The following is a 22,367-nucleotide window of genomic DNA, read 5'->3' as shown; positions in this document are numbered from 1 at the left end:
TGTAATTGAGATCATATGGTACTTGGCTTTCTCTGACTGGCTTATTTCACTTAGCATAATAATCTCCAGGTCCCTCCATGCTAGTGCCTAAGGTAAGATTTCCGTCCTTCTTATGGCCCAGTAGTACTACATTGTGTAAAAATATCACAGCTTTTTTATCCACCCATCCACAGCAGACACTCCTTTTAGAGGAGACAATTAACACTTGCAAAAAAACTAAAATGCTCTCCTAAAGAAACAATAACCAAGAGAACCCAAGGAAAGGTACTTAATATAACTTTATTTGTGTGGGACTAGAAAGATGTCCTGTACAATTAGCAGATATCCCATCGGCTTTGTTTGAAGTTTTCAAACGCTTTAAGCATAATTAACAAATTGTATCCTTTCCCCTCAGGGACAATCTCAAAGGACCAAGGAAACCCGTAAATTCTTCTTATTGGGTTATCTTAGGGACACATCATGGGGAAGCACAGTGAGATTCCTTCTTGGAGGTGAGTAGTCTGTACCTGCTTCTCTGACCTGTTCTGAGGTCCGGGGACCCTTCATGGCCCATCTCCTATTTAACTGTGAGTCTCTAATACTCCAACTAGTGATTTAGCAATAGCTTTATCAACCTGCTTTAATAAATGAAGTTTCAACAACTACTTTATTATGATTTTTGATGAAAGCTAGACATTTACATTGATGTAGTAAATAGGACACCTCTGAGGAGTGAGGAAGCATTAAAAATCTCAAATCCCTAGATCATAAGATTTGTTTTAACTTGGACCCTTAATATAGATGTCAAATATGATATAGTTATTTGTAGCTAATTGGATGTGTTTCAGAATTATTAACCTCAAATAGTAAGGTATATTCATAATGTTTTTCAGTTACCTCTAAATTAAAAGGATTTTATCAATATTTTTATAAACCATGTCATTTCTCAGTTTAAAATTTTCCACATATATCCAAACTTTACAAATATCATTGAAAGGATCAATGTTATTTGAAAGTCACCACTTTTACTGGGAGGTGAGGCCAAAGCAAAATATTAAAGCATAAATTGCACTACACTGCACCTCCGTCCCACCATGTCTGATAAGAGGTCATCCCCTCCCTCTCACATGCAAGCCTTGGAAGGGTCTTTGAAATGCCATCAAGTTGTATCTTGAGTGGGATTACTGGGTCAAATGGGAGTTCCATTTTCAGTTTTTTGAGGAAACTCCATACAGTTCTCCACAGTGGCTGCACCAGTCTGCATTCCCACCAGCAGTGCACGAGGGTTCCTTTTTCTCCGCATCCTCACCAACACTTGTCGTTTGTTGATTTGTTGATGATAGCCATTCTGACAGGTGTGAGATGGTATCGCATTGTCGTTTTGATTTGCATCTCTCGGATAATAAGTGACTTTGAGCATGTTTTCATGTGTCTCTTGGCCTTCCTTCTGTCTTCTTTCGAAAAGATTCTATTTAGGTCCGTTGCCCATTTTTTTTATTGGATCATTTATCTTCCTTTTATTAAGTTGTATAAGCTGCCTGTAGATGTTGGAAATTAAACCTTTATCAGTGATACCATTTGCAAATATGTTCTCCCATACAGTGGGGTTTCTTGTTGTTTTGTTGATGGTTTCTTTTGCTGTGCAAAAGCTTTTTATTTTGATGTAGTCCCATTTGTTTATTTTCTCTTTGGCTTCCATTGCCCTAGGGGCAGTATCACTGAAAAAGTTCTTTTGGCATATGTCTGAGATTTTGCTGCCTGTGGATTCCTCTAGTATTTTTATGGTTTCCCGTCTTATATTTAAGTCCTGTATCCATTTTGAGTTTATTTTTGTGTATGGTGTAAGTTGGTGATCTAGTTTCAAGAAACCAGAAACACCAATCAGAAAGGATATATGCACCCCTATGTTCATAGCAGCACAATTTACAATAGCTAAGATTTGGAAACAGCCTAGGTGCCCGTCAGCAGATGACTGGATCAGAAAACTATGGTACATCTACACAATGGAATACTATGCTGCCATAAAAAAGAAGGAATTACTACCATTTGTAGACACCTGGATGGAATTAGAGAACATTATGCTAAGTGAAATAAGCCAGTCAATGAAAGAAAAATACCACATGATCTCACTCATTTAGGGATAATGAAAAACATTATAAACTGATGAACCAAAAGATAGTTACAGAGGCAGTAAAGCATCAAACAGAGTGTCTAATTACAGCGGTAAGGTTAGGGAGAGGTGGGGGAAATAAGAGATCAACTGAAGGACTTGTATGCATGCATATAAGAGTAACCAATGGATGCAAAACATTGGGGGGTGAGGGCAGGTATGGGAGTGGTGTGGGGGGGGGGCAATGGTAAGATATGTACACATATAATACCTTAATAAAAGTTTGAAAAAAATATTTTAAAAAGGTTTAGCAAATAGAGTGACAAATAAAGAAGAAGATCATAAAAACTGAAAAAAAAGTTGTATCTTGAATTACTAAATGCACATCTAACAGAAATTGAGAATAAATTTAAAATATACACAAATACAGACTTAAGTAAAGAACAGTCTTTGCAAAATTATAAAGCAAGAATATGCATTATGCCTAAAATTAAGGTTTCTTTTCCACTCTATTTACTAGTATTTATTTATTTAAATATATTTTTGTTGATTTCAGAGAGGAAGGGAGAGGCAGAGAGAATGAGATAGAAACATCAATGATGAGAGAGAATCATTGATCAGCTGCCTCCTGCTTGCCCCACACTGGTGATCGAGCCAGAAACCTGGGCATGTGCCCTGACCTAGAATCAAACTGTGACCTCCTGGTTCATAAGTAGATGTTCAACCACTGAGCCATGCCAGCCAGACTCCACTCTATTTATTTAGTAGCTCTTTCTAAAATTATCTATATTTTCACTCAAAAATGACTTGGGTGTTGTAATATGTACATTATGAATATTTTATTGATCTCTCAATGTAGAATTCATTTATTGTCACTTATGTTAGAGCTGAAAGCAGTATCTGGCAGAGGAAGGGACACAGAGCTGGGGAATAGTTTAACTGATCTGAACTCTTAGTGCAATTTTATAGTGAAGGTCCAATGCTAAGCTCTTCCCCTTGCATTTGTTACATATTTTGAGAGTATTGAGTAAAAACACATTTAAGAGGTCAGAACCAGGTCATCCTCAATTATCACATAAAATAATCTAAATGGAAATAGAAATTCATGTAAAAAAAGAGGTTAGTGTTTCACTATCTCATATATTTTCTCACATGTAGAGAGACTGGTATTTACTAGCATAGATACAGAAAAGTGTCCAGGTTTTAAACTCTCATTTATTCCATGACACTTATAATGCTATTTATATACACTAAGTGTATTACCTCTTGAGAATTAATTCTGTGTTCCTGAACAAGCCACAAATATTCTGGTTTCTGCCTCTATCAATATCCTTATTCTGGATATTTCATATAATGTAATTGTACAGCATGTGACCTTTCCTAGTTGGTTTCTTTCACTTTGCATAATGTCTTAAAGGCTCATTCATGTAGTAGCATGTATCAATAATTTTTTCTTTTATGAATTATTAATATTTCCTTGTATGGATATACCATACTGTCTATATTTTTTTAAGTTGATGTACTTTTGGATTATATCTATTTTTAACTATTATGAATAATGCTACGAAGACTTACCTGTAAGTTTTTGTGTAAACTTAACAAAGGTTTTTCTAACGTCTGGGTATATATCTAAGAGTGGAATTGTTAGGTCATAAAGATAATTCTATGATTAGCTTATTGATTAACTATCAAAATGTTTTCATAGTGGCTTTTTCCAGTTTAAATAACGTAAAAAAGTGTTCAAAGGTTCTAATATCTCCACACTGTTGTCCACATTTGTACTTTTCTGTGTGTGTGTTTTTAAATAACCATCCCAGAGGGTGTAAAACAGTACCTCAGTGTAGTTTTAACTTGCATTTTCCTAATGACTAATGTTGTAAGCCACTTTTCATGTACTTATTGGTCACTTGTATGTTTTCTGTAATAAATGTCTGTTCAGGTCTTTTGCCTTTTTAAAATATATGTGGGTTATTTACATTTGTTGTTGAGTTGTACAAATCCTTTGTATATTGTATATACTAGAACCTTCACAGATACATTACTTGCATTTTTTTTTTTACTTTGTGTGGGTCACATTTTAATTATTTGACAATGTACTTCAGTGCACAAAAGTCTGTTTTATAACTTTGATAAAGCACCTAATTCTGCATATTTACTTTTGTTGTTTGTGCTTTTGTGTCAAATCTAAGAAACCTGTCAAGAGCTTTGTTAAGCTGGGAGAGAGAGAATTGAGCTGTCAATTGTTAGAAAGCCAATTAAAGCAACAAGCCATGAATGAAATAATGAAACCTTTAATCACTTATTACAATGGAAATCTCTAATCATAGCTCATGGCATTTATTGATTAGCTTTGTATGTATTCCCATTATAGGTTGGTTTCCTGAATGGCCTGATGGACAACCACAATCTAACAATGTTGAACGAATTCATTCTAATGGGGATCACGGACCTCCCAGAGCTGCAGGCTCCATTATTTGGGCTCTTCCTCATTGTTTACCTAGTCTCCTTGATGGGTAACCTGGGCTTGATTATTCTCACCAAGACAGACTCCAGGCTACAAACACCCATGTACTTTTTCCTGAGACACTTGGCTTTCACTGATCTTGGTTACTCAACAACTGTAGGACCTAAAATGCTAGTAAATTTAGCTGTCAATCAACATACAATCTCCTATAATTGGTGTGCTACCCAACTCACTTTCTTCAGTATGTTTATCACCAGTGAAATTTTTATTTTGTCAGCAATGGCCTATGACCGCTATGTGGCCATCTGTAACCCTCTGCTCTACACAGTCATCATGTCACAAAGATTATGTCACTTGCTGGTCGCAATGCCCTATCTATACAGTGTCTTTTTGTCTTTGCTAGCAGTCATTAAAATTTTCATTTCATCATTTTGTGGCTGTAATGTCATCAGGCATTTCTACTGTGATAGTGTGCCATTGATATCTTTGCTCTGCTCAGACACACATAAAATCAAATTGATCATTCTGAGTTTTGCAGCTTTTAATCTAGTTTCATCTCTTCTGATAGTCCTTGGGTCCTACATTCTGATCCTGGTTGCTATCCTAAGGATGAATTCTGCAGAGGGCCGGCACAAGGCTTTCTCTACCTGTGGATCTCACCTGACGGTCATAGTCATTTTCTATGGGACCCTATTCTTTATGTATGTGCAGCCCAAGTCCAGTCATTCATTGGATACTGATAAAATGGCCTCTTTATTTTACACTTTGGTCATACCCATGCTGAATCCCTTGATTTACAGTTTGAGGAACAAGGACGTGAAGAATGCCCTAACTAGAACCTGGAACATTTATGCAAACATTCTATTGAAAATTCCCTGTAAGATATGGTAGCAATTAATTATGTATTAGCTAATGTATACTGAGTGTCAATGCTTTAATCTTGTGTTGTTACCTTCATGAAATTGGCAAGAATCAATGTGTGATAGTATAGAAATAAGAAAAGTATTTATTATTTTCAAACAAAAGATATCACTAATAAATGACTACTTTCTGCTTATACATCAGATATTAACCTGTAAATATTCAAAGTCAGACTAGGTATCATTTCTATATGTTTTCACATGTAGCCTTTTTTTTTTGCTTACATTAAATATTTATTTTTATAAAAGTAGCTTCTATATTATATTCAAAATTACATGGTATAGGCACACAAAAAAATACCTGATATATATAAAAATTACCTGATTATATAAATAGATTAATTGAAGGAAATATACTTACATTGTTAAGAGTAATAAAAAAAATTTATCTATTTATGGAGCTAAGACACAATCAGAATATAGGCAGAATGAGAAGTAAGCTATATAATATGATGGATGGTATTGAGCAATATAAAAATGTAATAGAACAAGCAGCCAGAATAGAGTTTAAATTTTAATGTTGTCCCTAAGGGTGACATTTGAATAAACACTTGAAGATATGAGTGAGTGGACTATGTGGCTATCTAGGAGAAGACCATATCACAGAGAGAGAAGTGTAAATGCAAGAGTTCTTAAATGACAATATTGTTGTTGTATTATGGAACATCAGAATCAAATATGGTTGAAGAATAAAATGTGATTAGTGAATAGAAGAGGTGATAATAAAATTGTAACTGAAGTTGACCTTGTAGGACTATATAGACCATTGTAAAACTTGCCCTTTCTTCTGATTGATAAAAGGACCCTGAGGATTTTGAGCCAACAGTGATTAAATTAATCTTTTTTTTTTTTTTTGCCATTTCAGCATCTTTTTTTTTAATTGTTTGAAGTATTACAAATAGTAGTACATATGTCTCTTTTTTTTCCCCCCATTGACCTCCCCCCGGCCTCCCCTTCCCCCCAGTACATGCCTTTACCTGCCCCCCTCCGCAGTGTCTTTTATCCATTGGTTATGCTTATATGCATGCGTAAAAGTCTATTAAATGACATTGTTGTAGGGTCGACAATGGAGTCAGAATAAGACCACCGGAGGCTGCTGATTGATTTAAAAAAGCAGGCAAGGATTTATTGAGCTGGCCAGGACTTCCGTGAGAGCACCACAAGCAGGTGGAGTCCACCCTCACGACCGCACCGTTTCAGGTGTGGGCAGTCCTTTTAAAGGTCTAAGCCACAAAAATTTTCCTTTTTCTAAACGAGCCCCCAGCCGCATCCTGCTGGACATCGGATTGGAATATGGACCTATCTTGCGAAAGCAGATTGTACAGAAGCAGAATTAAGCAAAGTTAATAATCTCTAAAAGTTGTCTGCAGTTTCAACTCCTGGAGCTACTGAGTCAGTGGGAATCAATCTCCTGTGGTTCTGGTCCACAGGCACAGGAAAATAACCTTTGTGATGTGGGATGGATTTATGTGCTGAGGTAACTACCCTATTGTTTAAGCAAGTAAGTGTGTGTAGAAGACAGAATAACAGGGTTAAAATTCAAACAGCAGTTTTTACCCGAGTATGGTTGCTACCATAGACTCTGTACAAATAATAAGTTGTAGGATACTAAAAAAGGAAGTGGGAAATCCTGAGGGAGTTCATTTAATTGTGATAATTGGGAGAGGACAGAAACTTAAGCCACGGCAGAAAGAGTCAGAGGATAAGAAATGAGTAGATTCTTAACACATTTTTTAAGAAAAGGTCAATAATATTTCTACATATTGATGGGGTTTTTTATAGGCTTGAAAAAATATTAATTACTTTTAAAGAATAGAAAAACTGGTTCCCGAGCTCACCTAAGATATGTTGAATACTCTTTTTTGTTTCCAACTAATGAAGATAATAGGGACTGGACTTACCTTTCTAGTAAAACAAGAACAAACACAAGATGTAAGAAACAATAATTTTCAAAACAATGATATTAGGCAACAAAACAGTTTCCCTGAGAGATGAAGAATAAGGGAGGTGAACTATGATTACCCATCTCTCCTTTCTTAAGAGAGTTTCTAGGCCTCCCTATCAAGGTCAAAACCTAGAAGAAAACTACAGCTGATGAGGCAGAGTTGACAGTCCAGTGAGACCAGGCAGATAGAGTTCATAAGACAGAGTACTAAAGTCCAGCGGTTTCACAGGGAAAGGAAAGTGGGCATCTGCAGATAATCCTTCTCAGTTATTCAAGGGATGACTGATCAGCACATGCAAGTGGAAACCACCCAAGGCTACAGAAAGAATCATATTGATATGGAATTTTTGGACTAGAACCAGGATTCTTTGTCCACTGGAGTCGAAGAATGAATCCACGGATAGAAAGTGGTATAGCAAAGGTGGAGATTTATTGAAGAACAAGTACAGACTCCCACAAGGGGAGAGGGAAAGAATCCCACAGAATGGACTCCCATGTAGGAAGGGGGAAAGGGTCCCACTGAGCTCCTTTTCCCTAAGGCTTATAAAGGCTGCAGATCTTGGTGCCTTGATATCCCCTCTGATTGGTCAATATTCCCTTTGGAATTGGTTACTATAGTGATTTCTGAGGACCTCCTCCCTCATTGTCCTCCTGTTCCTTCTGGGCATTCTTCCTTCTTTATTTTGTAATTATAGACCTTTTTTGGCTACTACCAGTTCCCTTGTCTTAAGGAAATATACCTGTTGCTGCTTCCTTGTCTTATGCAAATGTAACTGTACCAGGCTTCCTTGTGTTATGAAGATGTATCTGTTGCTGCTTCCTTGTCTTATGAAAATGTAACTGCACCTGGCTTCATTGTGTTATGGAAATGTACCTTCTCCCTATGTTTTTTTTCCTTGGACCCCAATTCTAAAAATTCCCCATACTTGCCTATATCCCCCTAAAATTCCTGTTTCAATATGAAAAAAAATAAAGACAACAGTACTCAGAACTCAAACTGAGGCAGGAAGTGTGACAATTTGTTACACAGAGTAGAAAAATTCATAATTCATGGGGTTTTTGTAGAATACACAAGAAGGTCTTACTCTGGTAAAGGAGAATAATTAGCCTAAACTGAACATTGTTTTGTGATTTTAAAAAGTTATAAAAGCAACATCTGAAAGTAGATAGATGATAGATAGATAGATAGATGATAGATAGATAGATAGATAGATAGATAGAAAGAGATTTATATATATATATATATATATATATATATATATATATATATATATATATTAGTATATATATGCACACACAAATACACAACATATAAACATCAGGCTTTACTATTTAAAAACCTTCAACTGATTGAATGAGGCCCACCCACATTCTGGAGGGTAATTGGCTATACTCAAAGTATATTGATTTAAGTGATAATCACATCTAAAGAAAATCTTCACAGCAACCCTATACTGATTTTTGAGCAAAGAACCAGCCACCATAACCTAGCCATTAGACATAAAAAGTAATCATCAAAGTAGAAAAAGAGAGGGAAATTTAATCCCGAGTAAAATGTAAGAATTGAATGCAAAAACAAACAAATCTAATTCACTGATGAATACAATCAATAAATTCCCCTCCTTGAACTTTGTTAAACTTTCAAATTCTCCTGGGACAATTAAGAAATTGCTTGGCATGCCTTCAGGGAGTGTATCAGACAGTGGGAATAATCTATAAATTGTTCTCACTATTTCATGTCATGAAGCATACCAGGAGAGCATGAGAGGGTTCATCACAGGTAAGCAGATAGATATTTTATGTGATGCTGTATTATACCAATATCTGAATAGTGTTGGTGACATTTGCAAGATAACAACTTTTTCTATGGAAAACCAAATTAAAATATCAGGACTTCTGATTGGCTTCAGTGCATAGTATGCTATTGATAATGCATGAGAAAAATAGAACTGCTCTCCTTTCAATTCAGATGAATTGTTCAAATATTTTCACAAATGCTAAAAAGCATCTTTGAAATGCTAGTGTCATATTGCTCATGTGAAATGTATGTATCATATAAATACTTAATCATAAGAATAACAGAAGACAAAATCAAGAGAAAAGAAAGCCAAACAAAGAGTCAGGAATGGAAAACTAAAAATACCGACAGAATTATCAAGCTGAACGTATTCAATTTCCAGTGTTATGTCCTTCCAAACCCTGAGTCATTTAGTGCCTCTAGGCTCTTCTTCTTAAAAATATTGTAATAATTATTGGATATTTAAATCAATGTATGAATTTGAATTTTTTCTGATAAACTTGATGGGCAAAAAGGGTGTTTTCACCTTACATTGAGATGTGAAAAGCAATTTTTGGAGGGTAGAAGATTTGTGTTATGGTGATGATACAAGTACACTGTGTTCAATTTCCAGTGAAATCTGTCAGAAATCACATATAATTTCTCAGCGAGTATATCTTTAACAATGATAATCTGATAGTCGACAGAGATAGTAAACTATACAAACCTAATTTGATGCTTCCTGTAGAAACCTAAAGCTGGTGAGAGAAAGCCCTTCTTCCTTCCCTTATCTTACAGGAAAACCATCATCTAACGATGTATTTTTTTCATTAGCCTTTCATTGCACCTAAAAAAAATTATATTGTTTCTTATTCCATTCATTTACATTTTTCTTAACAGTATTTCTGACTTAAAATGGTAGGTACTTGGGAACAGGATAGTATATCAGAAGCTCACACCAATAGAAGCAATGTTTTATGTGAAAAATGTGGATTTCCCTTAAACACATTTAAAATGTAATGCTTTAAATTTTGTATTTTTATATGCTTTCTTATACCTAATTCACTGACTCTTATTTATATTTTCCTTGTAGCCAGAATCAATTGTATTGTTTTCATAGAAAATGTATATAACATGTTTTATCCATTATTTATTGGATCTTAGAAGCCATCCTTATTTTACTTTGGCATTACTCTAGTATTTTTTTAAACTGGTGGCATGTCATGGATATTTCTAAATATATTTTTAATGATAATTATTTATGTCTACATTAAAAGCTTTTTTATACTATGGAGGAGTCCTTTGTGGCCAGACTTTAACATCATGGAATCCATATATATATCTTTGAACTTTATCTTGCCAATATACTGTTGTGTAATATAGCGATTTTATACCTACTTTTTTTTTTCAGTAGAGAATGTCTTTATCCAAAGGGAATGTTTACAAAAGTTCATTACGTAAGACCCATTCCAGTGATCTTCCTTTCTCTCAATTTGCTCAGTTTCCTCATACTAGCTTAGGTTCCACTATGACAAAATATATATTTTATGTCAACAAAATAATAACGTATGTTAGTTATAATGCACCCAGAGAAAAGAAGATATGTCAGGTTTTATGTGAATTTTTATTAAATATTGTAAGTAAGGAAGAAGATCAATTATTCACAATAACAACACATTTATGTTCTACTTGCAGTCAGGGAGTTGGGTCCTGGTGGAAAGAGGCAGGAGTGCACTAGGAACAGTTACCTGGATAAGAGACTACTTGGGCTCTTTATCAGCATACTCCAGACAAAGAAGTTATGTCACACAAAAAGAATGTATGTAGACATATGTAAAGGTAACCTATTTCAGCAACATACTGTCTATACTTAAAAATAAAAGTGGACACACAAAATAAAAATGACATGTATTTGCTATTAGAGAGATATTTCCAGGTACCATAAGTACATTGAAACACTTAATTCCTATTTATCTTCCCAACTATATTATGAAGAATAATTGATTTTGTTGATGTGTATAGAAATTAAGAACACTTAATCATTAGCCCTAAGGACTCCTTAGTATATCCAACAAATGTAAGTATAACAGAGACTTTAACTACCTGTGTATATTTTCCTATACACATAATATCTACTATGATCTTTAAGCGTTTCCATAAGATACACATTCGTCCAATATCAGTTGTGTGCTAAATTTGTCATCCTGTATCAACTATAGACATAATGGCTTAAAAAGAATATGTTTTTTTTAATTCTAACATAAAATATAATAATATTTATTTTGAACATTTTAAAATTAATATTTGTGTATTATAAAAAATTGCGTCTATATTATCGAATACTTACAAATATTTGAATATATGATTATGAAACTTAAACATTAATAAATGGCATCTGAAATTGTTATAGATGATACTTTAGCATGACAAATCAATATGACTTTTAGTAAATTAAATGAAAGGACTATGTATAAAATGAGGGGATTCCAAATGTTTCTACAAATAATTGGAATTTGGATTTATAAAATTCTATTAGGTAATTAACATAGGTTCATGTCACATAGTGTGATTATAATTTGATAAGTGCAATTATGTAATTATCATTGCATAAAAGACAACAGAAAAGCTTAATGATCTACAAACCTAATGCCTACAGTTTTCAACATTTTTTATATTTACTGCCTTTTTCTATGTTTATATCTATATCATTACATATAACAGTGTTTGCCACCATTGGACTTACTGGCATTTGGGGCTGTAAAATTCTTTGTTGGGGGTATACACTAACACAGTAGGATAATTAGCAACCTCACTAGACGCCAACCACGTGTTCCAGTAGCACAGATCCTTCAGGTGTGACAACCGAAATGCTTCTAATATTATCAAATGTTAGAGGGGGACAAATTTCCCCCCTTGGAAAACACAAAACTCTATCTCCAACTTTATTCTTGTCTCTGTTTTTATTTGTGGGAAGTGGATTATATTAATATAGCCTAACTGGTATACTAGGATTTATTTTATTTATACCAACTTTGTATACAAAAAAAAAATTGCTAGATGATACTACATAAAAGCTATTGAATATGTGAATGTCTTTATCCAGAATAGGTTTTCTGATAAACCTGGATGGACCTACAAAACCTAACAGTGCTAAAAGAATTCATTCTAATGGGAATCACAGACCACCCTGAGCTGCAGGCCACCTTCTTTGGGGTGTTCCTCATCATCTATGCAGTCTCCGTGGTGGGCAACATGGGCATGATCATCCTCACCAAGATGGACTCCAGGCTTCAGACACCCATGTACTTCTTTCTCAGACACCTGGCTTTCACTGATCTTGGTTATTCAACAGCTGTGGGACCAAAAATGTTGGCAAACATTGTAACAAAACAAAAGACTATTCCCTACAAATGTTGTGCAGCCCAGCTAGCATTCTTCATCTTATTCATCATTGGTGAAATTTGTATTCTGTCAGCAATGGCCTATGACCCTTATGTAGCCATCTGTAACCCCCTACTCTACACAGTCATCATGTCACCAAGGGCTTTCTGGGCATTGGTAGCAGTACTCTATCTCCACAGTGCCTTTCTCTCTCTGATAATCACTATAAAGATTTTTATTTCATCTTTCTGTGGCCATAATATCATTAATCATTTCTATTGTGACAGTCTTCCATTGCTGACACTGCCATGCTCAAGCACACGTGAAATTGAGTTGATAATACTGATCTTTTCAGTGTTTAATTTGGTTTCATCTCTTCTGGTAGTCCTTGTGTCCTACATACGGATCCTCCTGGCCAGGTAGTCCTTGTGTCCTACATACGGATCCTCCTGGCCATCTTCAAGATGCACTCTGCAGAGGGCACAAGGCCTTCTCCACCTGTGGATCTCACCTGACAGTAGTGGTTATATTGTATGTGACTCTATTCTTCAGGTATGTGCAGCCCAAGTCAAGTCATTCCTTTGATAGTGATAAAATAGCCTCTGTGTTTTACACTTTGATCATACCCATGCTGAACCCCATGATCTACAGCTTAAGAAACAAAGAAGTGAAAGGTGCCCTGCAAAGGATATGGGAAAACCTGAGCAAACGCCCCAGATGACGTTTTATATAGACTGTGTAAGCAATAAATTAGGTGTAAAACCTGTTTGTGATATATGATAGGACTTAGAAAGCAGTGATCTGTAAGAGGCATGGGAGAGTAGAAATATTATTTTGTTGCTTTCACCTTATAGATGTTGAAGTAGTGATTATCCTCTGGTTTCAACTCTGATTTGTCCTCAGGTTTTACTGTGAGATAAAAGCCCCAATAACTGTTTTCACATTGCCAAGTACTTATGTTACTTGTATCTTCCACAACATTTAAAGACAGGTGCCCATCATACTGGCATAGTGACATACAGATGATGGCAGTTACTGTTATCAGTGGTGAACATATATACAGCAATGAATAATACATAAACAATTTGCCTTAATGACAGTTTAACTATATTTTCCTTTGGCTTGGTGGCATATCAGATTCCCTTTAAAGCATACATGAACATGTATATGCTTGGGGTAGCAGAAATAATAGTGTAATTATTTTCAAGTGATATTATTGTGTACATTAAAATTGTAAAGGAATTGTCAACTTGAAATATGAGAAATAATAAAAGCATATTGCAAGATTGGTGGATATAAGGTAACCAAGCATATAAAAGATTAATTTCCTCTACACTAGTAAAAAGGAGATGAAAATAAAATTTTAAAGTATTGATTACACAACAATAAAATTTGTAAAATACTTAAAGAACATCCTAATGAATTCTTTGCATTACTTCACTGCTATAAGCTACAAAATTATTACTGGGTTATTAAAGGAGACATAAATGTAGCAATATACCATGTCCATTGATTGGAAATAACAAATGTGATGAGATCAATGCTCCCGCAATTGTTCTATAGATTTAATGCACTAGCAATGAAAAGTCCAATAGTATTTTTTACTGCTCAAGTTCATATTAAATTTCTGTGTAAATGCAAAACTTTTAGGGTAGTCAGGGAAATATATTAAAAGAAGGAAGAATACAAAGCGCTTATAATTACAGATATCAATATCTTTAATAAAACCAGGTTATTTGAAAATTGGGCCATCAGGCCCTGACAGTGGAAGTTGGGTAGTTGGAGCATCATCCTAGGCACCAGAAGGTCGCAGGATTAATTCCAAGTCTGGCACATGCTGGGATTGAGGGTTTGATCCATGGTCCAGGTGTTTATGGGAGGCAACCAATCTATTGATGATATATCTCTCTCCAATGGATGCCCCTCTGTCTGTCTCCCTTCCTTCCTCCCTCTTTCCTTTCCTCACTCCATCCAACCATGCCCTCCTCTCCAAAATCATATTTAAAAAACTGTGCCATCAGTGCATGTAGAAAGACCAATAAAATAAATGAAAATAATTTGTCCAATAGGTGACTCACACATGTAATTTCACTTGATTTAAATAAAAAATGCATGCTATGTAATAAGGAAAGGAGGGTTTCATAGTAAACTGACCTAGCTCATTTAGGTTTCCTATGTAAATCATAAAACTTAGTAATTTGGTTGCATCAAATATAAAATTAATTATGAATATTTTATATTCATAAAAAATAAAGAAATCTAAAGCACAAAGTCTTTTCAAGAAAGAATATCTTCATGACTTGGAATAAGCAAAGATTTCTTTATAAAGTACAAAAATTATAACACTGAAATATACATATACTAGAGGCCCGGTGCACGAAATTCATGAAAGGGGGGGCTTGTCCCTCAGCCCAGCCTGCACCCTCTCCAATCTGGGACCCCTCGAGGGAGGTCCAACTGCCCATTGAGGCCCAATCTCCAGGATCGGGCCTCAATGGGCAGTCGGATATCCCTCTCACAATCCATGACTGCTGGCTCCCATGCGCTTGCCTGCCTGATTGCCCCTAACCACTCCCCTGCCAGCCTGATTGACGCCTAACTGCTCCCCTGCCGGCCTGATTGCCCCTAATTGCCCTCCCCTGCTGGCCTGGTCTCCCCTAACTGTCCTTCCCTGATGGCCTGGTCACCCCTAACTGCCCTCCCCTGCAGGCCTTGTCCCTCCCAACTGCCTTCACCTGTAGGCCTGGTCATCCCGAACTGCCCTCTCTTGCATGCCTTGTTCTCCCCAACTGCCCTCCCCTGCAGGCTTGATCGCCCCCAACTACCCTCCCCTGCAGGCCTGATCACCCCCAACTGCCCTTCCCTGCTGGCCTGATTGCCCACAACTGCCCGCCCCTGCCGGCCATCTTGTGGTGGCCATCTTTGACCACCTGGGGGCGACCATCTTGTGTGTTGGAGTGATGGTCAGTTTGTATATTACCTCTTTATTATATAGAATAGCACTGTATCCAAAATAAAAATTTGTATTTATCAAAATATCAATAGACACCACAGAAGAGATAAAATAAAATCCTGAGAGAACACTTCTGATACACATATGAGTACTGATATCAGTAATTTGTAAAACAAATTGCCAAACTGTTAAATTAAGTATGATTTAGACCATCAATGTACTGTGGGGGGAAAGGGAACCAGGGTGGTCAACACACCTGAAGAAATGCTTCATAACAAAAGCTATCAAAACAGCCAAAAATTCATAAATGTCTTGAAAATATCATTAATCATTAGATACGTATGTTAAGGTTATACAGTGAAATCACTATACACCCAGCAGAATGGCTAAAATTAAAAATTTTGAACAATAGTTCAAAATGTTGATGCCAATGTGGAAAGCAAATATTATTTTACTTGTTTGAGGACATGTACATTGTTATAAAAACTTTGAAAAGCTAATGGTAGAAATGACTAAATTTTAGTATGTGTATTCTCTATGAAGCAGCCATTCCATTGTTGAGTAATTATGCCCACTGGAGGATAATGTGTTTGGCAGATGTGGCCATCATAGGTGTTAAATGCTTATCAAGGGTAGAAGGGCTGGTGCATTTACAGGGTTGGGAAAAGAAGCTTTAAAGTTGCGACTACACAAAAAAATTTATTCTTGTTTTATTTTAATTACAATTATCAGGGAATTGTATATATCAGGGAAATATTTTTATAAATAATATGTGGTTATCTGTAATAAATCCAATTTTAACATTTTATAAATACCTAAAGAAGAGGAAAAAGTTTTATTTTCAAAGCATAAAATGTAATACAATGTTAATAATATGAGTAATCATAAAACCTTGAAATTGGAACCAATTCTAATATTCAAAAATAGGATAATGGATAAATAATTTGTGATGAAATGGAACTATACATAAAAAATTAGGATGAACACTCTAGAAATACCTATGGCAATATATCAAGTGAAAAAGCCCAGACATACAAAAAACAATGTACAGGATTTCTTCTATACTGTATAAAGTAACAAAGATAGGTGAAAATAATCTATGCTATTAGAAGTCAGACTGTGTGTGTGTGTAAGACAACAGTGCATAATAGAAAGAAGAATAAAGGATTATTTTGGAGTCCTGATAATATTTTATTTATTTTAGTGGTTGTAATTGCTGTAATCTAGATCCTGTCTACACAGTTGTGTTAATTTTATAAATATTAATTTATCATGTATGGTTTCTTAAATATGTATATTATCTATACTAATAAAAGGGTAATATGCTAATTAGACTGGGAGACCTTCCACGAGACCTTTTGCACGTTCCTCTGGACAAAGCCATGGTGGCGGGGACAAGGTAGAGGCGGTTGGAGGCCAAGAGGAGAGGGCAGATGTGGGTGATCAGGCCAGGATGGGAAGGCAGTTGTGGGTGATCATGCCAGTAGGTAGGGGGGCCATTTGGGGTGATAAGGCTGGGGGGGGGGCAGTTGGGGTGAGCAGACCAGCAGGGGTCCAGTTGGGGGCAAGCAGGCTGTCAGTGCTGGTCAGATGGGGGTGTCCAGGCCAGCAGGGGGGCAGTTGGGTGTGAGCAGGCCAGTGGGGAGGGCAGATGGGGTGAGCAGACAAACAGGGGGGACAGTTGAGGGCAAGCAGGCTGGCACGGGGAGCAGTTGGGGGTGATCAGGCTGGCAGGGGCAAGTATTTGGGGACGAGCAGGCCGGCGGCGGGGGGAAGTTGGGGGTGAGCAGGCCTGCAGGCAGAGTGGTTAGGGGCAATCAGGCAGGCAGGCAGGTGAGCAGTTAGGAGCCAGCAGTCCCGGATTAAGAAGGGATGTCCGACTGCCAGTTTTGGCCCAATCCCTGTAAACCAGAAGTAGGAAATCCTTCGAGGGGTCCCAGATTGGAAAGGGTGCAGGCAGGGCTGAGGGACACCCCCCCCCACCCCCCACCCATGCACGAATTTCGTGCACCAGGCCACTAGCACTTTAATAAGTTAAATACACCACAACTAAGGGGAAAATAGCTACACATGTCTATTTTCCCTTATAAAGTTCAAAACAATGTAAGACATTGTGCAAACATATCTATTATGTCCTCAGTGGTAAAATCATAAGCAGACACTCCTTTTAGAGGAGACAATTAAGGCTTGCAAAACAAAACTAAAATGCTTCTCCTAAAGAAACAATAACCAAGAGAAACCAAGGAAAGGTACCTAATATAACTTTATTTGTGTGGGACTAGAAAGATGTCCTGTACAATTAGCAGATATCCCATCGGCTTTGTTTCAAGTTTTCAAATGCTTTAAGCATAATTAACAAATTGTATCCTTTCCCCTCAGGGACAATCTCAAAGGACCAAGGAAACCCGTAAATTCTTCTTATTGGGTTATCTTAGGGACACATCATGGGGAAGCACAGTGAGATTCCTTCTTGGAGGTGAGTAGTCTGTACCTGCTTCCCTGACATGTTCTGAGGTCCGGGGACCCTTCATGGCCCATCTCCCATTTAACAGTGAGTCTCTAATACTCAAACTCAGTGATTTAGCCATAGCTTTAACAACCTGCTTTAATAAATGAAGCTTCAATAGCTACTTTGTTATGATTTTTGATGAAAGCTAGACATTTATGTTGATATAGTAAATATGAGACCTCTGAGGAGCGAGGAAGCATTAAAAATCTCAAATCCCGAGATCATAAGATTTGTTTTAACTTGGACCCTTAATCAAGATGTCAAATATGATGTTGTTATTTGTAGTTAATTGGATGTGTTTCAGACTTATTAACCTCAATAGTAAGGTATATTCATAATGTTTTCCAGTTACCTCTAAATTAAAAGAATTTTATCAATATTTTTATAAACCTTGTCATTTCTCTGTTTAAAATTTTCCACATGTATCCAAACTTTACAAATATCATTGAAAGGATCAATGTTATTTGAAAGTCACCACTTTTACTGGGAGGTGAGGCCAAAGCAAAATATTAAAGCATAAATTGCACTACACTGCACCTCCGTCCCACCATGTCTGGTAAGAGGACATGCCCTCCCTCTCAACGTGCAAGCCTTGGAAGGGTCTTTGAAATGCCATCAAGTTGTATCTTGAATAACTAAATGCACATCTAACAAAAATTGGGAATAAATTTAAAATATACACAAATACAGACTTAAGTAAAGAACAGTCTTTGCAAAATTGTAAAGCAGGAATATGCATTATGCCTAAAATTAAGGTTTCTTTTCCACTCTACTTACTAGTATTTACTTATTTAAATATATTTTTATTGATTTCAGAGAGGAAGGGAGAGGCAGAGAGAATGAGATAGAAACATCAATGATGAGAGAGAATCATTGATCAGCTGCCTCCTGCTTGCCCTACACTGGTGATTCATTGTATGGATATACCATACTGGCTATATCATTTTTTAAGTTGATGAACCTTTGGTTTATATCTATTTTTTACTATTATGAATAGTGCTTTGAATATTTACCTGTAAGTTTTTGTGTAAACTTAACAAAGTTTTTCCTAACTTCTGGGTATATATCTAACAGTGGAATTTTGGGGTCATAATAACAATTCTATGATTAGCTTATTGAGTAACCCTCAAAATGTTTTCATAGTTGGCTATTCCAGTTTAAATGACCTCAAAAAGTGTTCAAAGATTCTAATACCTCCACACTGTTGTCAGAATACGTAATTTTCTATTTTTTTTTTAAAATAACCATCCTAGAGGGTGTAAAACAGTACCTGTGTAGTTTTAACTTGTATTTTTCTAATGACTAAAGCTCTTAAGCCACTTTTCATGTACTTATTGCTCACTTGTATATTTTCCATAATATATGTCTGTTCAGGTCTTTTGCCTTTTTTTAAAAAATATGTGGGTTGTTTACCATTTTGTTGTTGAGTTTTCCAAATCCTTTGTATATTTTATATACTGGAACTTTCACAGATATATTACTTGCATCTTTTTTTACTTTGTGTGGGTTGTATTTTAATTATTTGATAATGTCCTTCAGTGCACAAAAGTCTGTTTTATAATTTTGATAAAGCACCAATTTCTGCTTTTTTACTTTTTTGTTTGTGCTATTGTGTCAAAGCTGAGAAACCTGTCAAGAGCTTCACTAAGCTGGGAGAGAGATAATTGAGTTGTCAAGTGTTAGAGTAGCCAATTAAAGCAACAAGCCATAAATGAAATATTGAAACCTTTAATCACTTATTACAATGGAAATCTCTAATCATAGCTCATGGCATTTATTGATTAGCTTTGTATGTATTCGCATTATAGGTTTCCTGAATGGCCTAATGGACAACCACAATCTAACAATGTTGAACGAATTCATTCTAATGGGGATCACGGACCACCCAGAGCTGCAGGCTCCATTATTTGGGCTCTTCCTCATTGTTTACCTAGTCTCCTTGGTGGGTAACCTGGGCTTGATTATTCTCACCAAGACAGACTCCAGGCTACAAACACCCATGTACTTTTTCCTGAGACACTTGGCTTTCACTGATCTTGGTTACTCAACAACTGTAGGACCTAAGATGCTAGTAAATTTAGCTGTCAATCAACATACAATCTCCTATAATTGGTGTGCTACCCAACTCACTGTCTTCAATATGTTTATCACTGGTGAAATTTGTATTCTGTCAGCAATGGCCTATGACCGCTATGTGGCCATCTGTAACCCCCTGCTCTACACAGTCATCATGTCACAAAGATTATGTCACTTGCTGGTCACAATGCCCTATCTATACAGTGTCTTTTTGTCTTTGATGATCACCACAAAAATTTTCACTTCATCATTTTGTGGCTGTAATGTCATCAGACATTTCTACTGCGATAGTGTGCCATTGATATCTTTGCTCTGCTCAGACACACATGAAATCAAATTGATCATTCTGAGTTTTGCAGCTTTTAATCTAGTTTCATCTCTTCTGATGGTCCTTGTGTCCTACATTTTGATCCTGGTTGCCATCCTCAGGATGAATTCTGCAGAGGGCAGGCACAAGGCTTTCTCTACCTGTGGATCTCACCTGACAGTCATAGTCATTTTCTATGGGACCCTATTCTTTATGTATGTGCAGCCCAAGTCCAGTCATTCACTGGATACTGATAAAATGGCCTCTTTATTTTACACTTTGGTCATACCCATGCTGAATTCCTTGATTTACAGTTTGAGGAACAAGGAGGTGAAAAATGCCCTAACTAAAACCTGGAGCATGTGTGCAAATATTCTGTTGAAAATTCACTGTAAGATATGGTAGCAATAAATTATGTATGAGCAAATGTATACTAAGTGTCATTGCTTTAATTTTGCATTGTTTCCTTCATGAAATGGGCAAGAATCAATGTTTGACAGGTATTGAAATAAGAAAAGTATTTATTATTTTCAAACAAAATATATCACTAGTAAATGACTACTTTCTGCTTATGCATCAGATATTATCCTATAAATATTATAAGTCAGATTAGGTGCCATTCCTATATGTTCTCATATGTAGCTTTTTTTGCTTCCATTACATATTTATTTTTATAAAACCAGCCTCTATATTATATTCAAAATTACATGGTATAGGCACACAAAAAATACCTGATATATATAAAAAATACCTGATTATATAAATATATTGATTCAAGGAAATATACTTACATTGTTAAGAGTAATAAACAAAATTTATCTATTTATGGAGCTAAGATACAATCAGAACATAGGCAGAATGAGAAGTAAGCTATATAATATGATGGATGGTATTGAGCAATATAAAAATGTAGTAGAACAAGCAGTCAGAATAGAGTTTAAATTTTAAGGTTGTCAGTAGGGTGACATTTAAATAAACACTTGAAGATATGGATATCTAGGAGAAGACCATATCACGGAGAGAGAAGTGTAAATGCAAGAGTTCTTAAATGACAATATTGTTGTTGTATTATGGACATCAGAATAATGTTGTTGAAGAATAAAATGTGATTAGGGAATAGAAGAGGTGATATTAAACTTGTAACAGAAGTTGACCTTGTAGGACTATATAGATCATTGTAAAACTTACCCTTTCTTCTGATTGAAAAATTCACCCTGAAGATTTTGAGCCAATGAGTGATTAAATTAATCTTATGTTAAATGACAAGTTAGACTTCTGTACAAACAATATACTCTAGAATACTAAAGTTTGGAAATGGGAAATCCAGAGCGAATTCATTTAGTTGTGATAATTGAGAGAGGACAGAAACTTAAGCCATTGCAGAAAGAGTCAGAGGATAAGGAATGAATAGATTAACACATTTAACACATTTTTTAAGAAAAGTCAATAATATTTCTTCATATTGATGAGGTTTGTTAGAGGCTTGAAAAAATATTAATTATTTTAAAGAATGGAAAAACTAGTTCCAGAGCTCACCTAAGATATGCTGAATATTCTTTTCTGTTTTCAACTAATGTGAAATAATAGGGACTGGACTTACCTTTCTAGTAAAACAAGAACAAACACAAGATGTAAGAAACAATAGTTGTCAAAACAATGATGTTAGGCAACAAAACAGTTTCCCTGAGAGATGAAGAATAGGGGAGGTGAACTATGATTACCCAGCTTTCCTTTCTTAAGAAACTTTCTAGGCCACCCTGCCAAAAGGTCAAAACCTAGAAGAGTACTTCAGCTGATGAGGCAGAGTTGACAGTCCAGTGAGACCAGGCAGATAGAGTTCATAAGACAGAGTACTAAAGTCCAGCGGTTTCACAGGGAAAGGAAAGTGGGAATCTGCAGATAATCCTTCTCAGTTATTCAAGGGATGACTGATCAGCACATGTAAG

The 22,367-nt window shown here is 35.9% G+C and overlaps 2 protein-coding genes across 2 annotated transcripts; both read left to right on the top strand.

Moving 5' to 3' along the window:
- Nucleotides 1–4,481: 4,481 nt before the first annotated feature.
- Nucleotides 4,482–5,434, top strand: LOC308233752 (olfactory receptor 8K3-like; the record flags this gene model as incomplete). The annotated part of the gene is given in 2 exon segments (XM_080640699.1): nt 4,482–5,388; nt 5,391–5,434. Coding segments are annotated over 2 exon segments (951 nt in total).
- A 6,887-nt stretch (nt 5,435–12,321) lies between these two features.
- LOC308233751 (olfactory receptor 8K3-like) lies at nt 12,322–20,826 on the top strand (the record flags this gene model as incomplete). Its single annotated transcript, XM_080640698.1, has 2 exons — nt 12,322–12,700; nt 20,213–20,826. 2 exons carry the CDS (start codon nt 12,322–12,324, stop codon nt 20,824–20,826), a joined length of 993 nt encoding a protein of 330 aa, XP_080496824.1.
- Between the last annotated feature and the right edge of the window lie 1,541 nt (nt 20,827–22,367).

This window comes from Plecotus auritus (genome assembly GCF_963455305.1).
Source record: "Plecotus auritus genome assembly, chromosome: 9".
In the NCBI taxonomy this organism is placed as follows: Eukaryota; Metazoa; Chordata; class Mammalia; order Chiroptera; family Vespertilionidae; genus Plecotus; species Plecotus auritus.
Note: the sequence above shows the minus strand (reverse complement) of the source record. Positions and strands in the feature narration are given on the sequence as shown.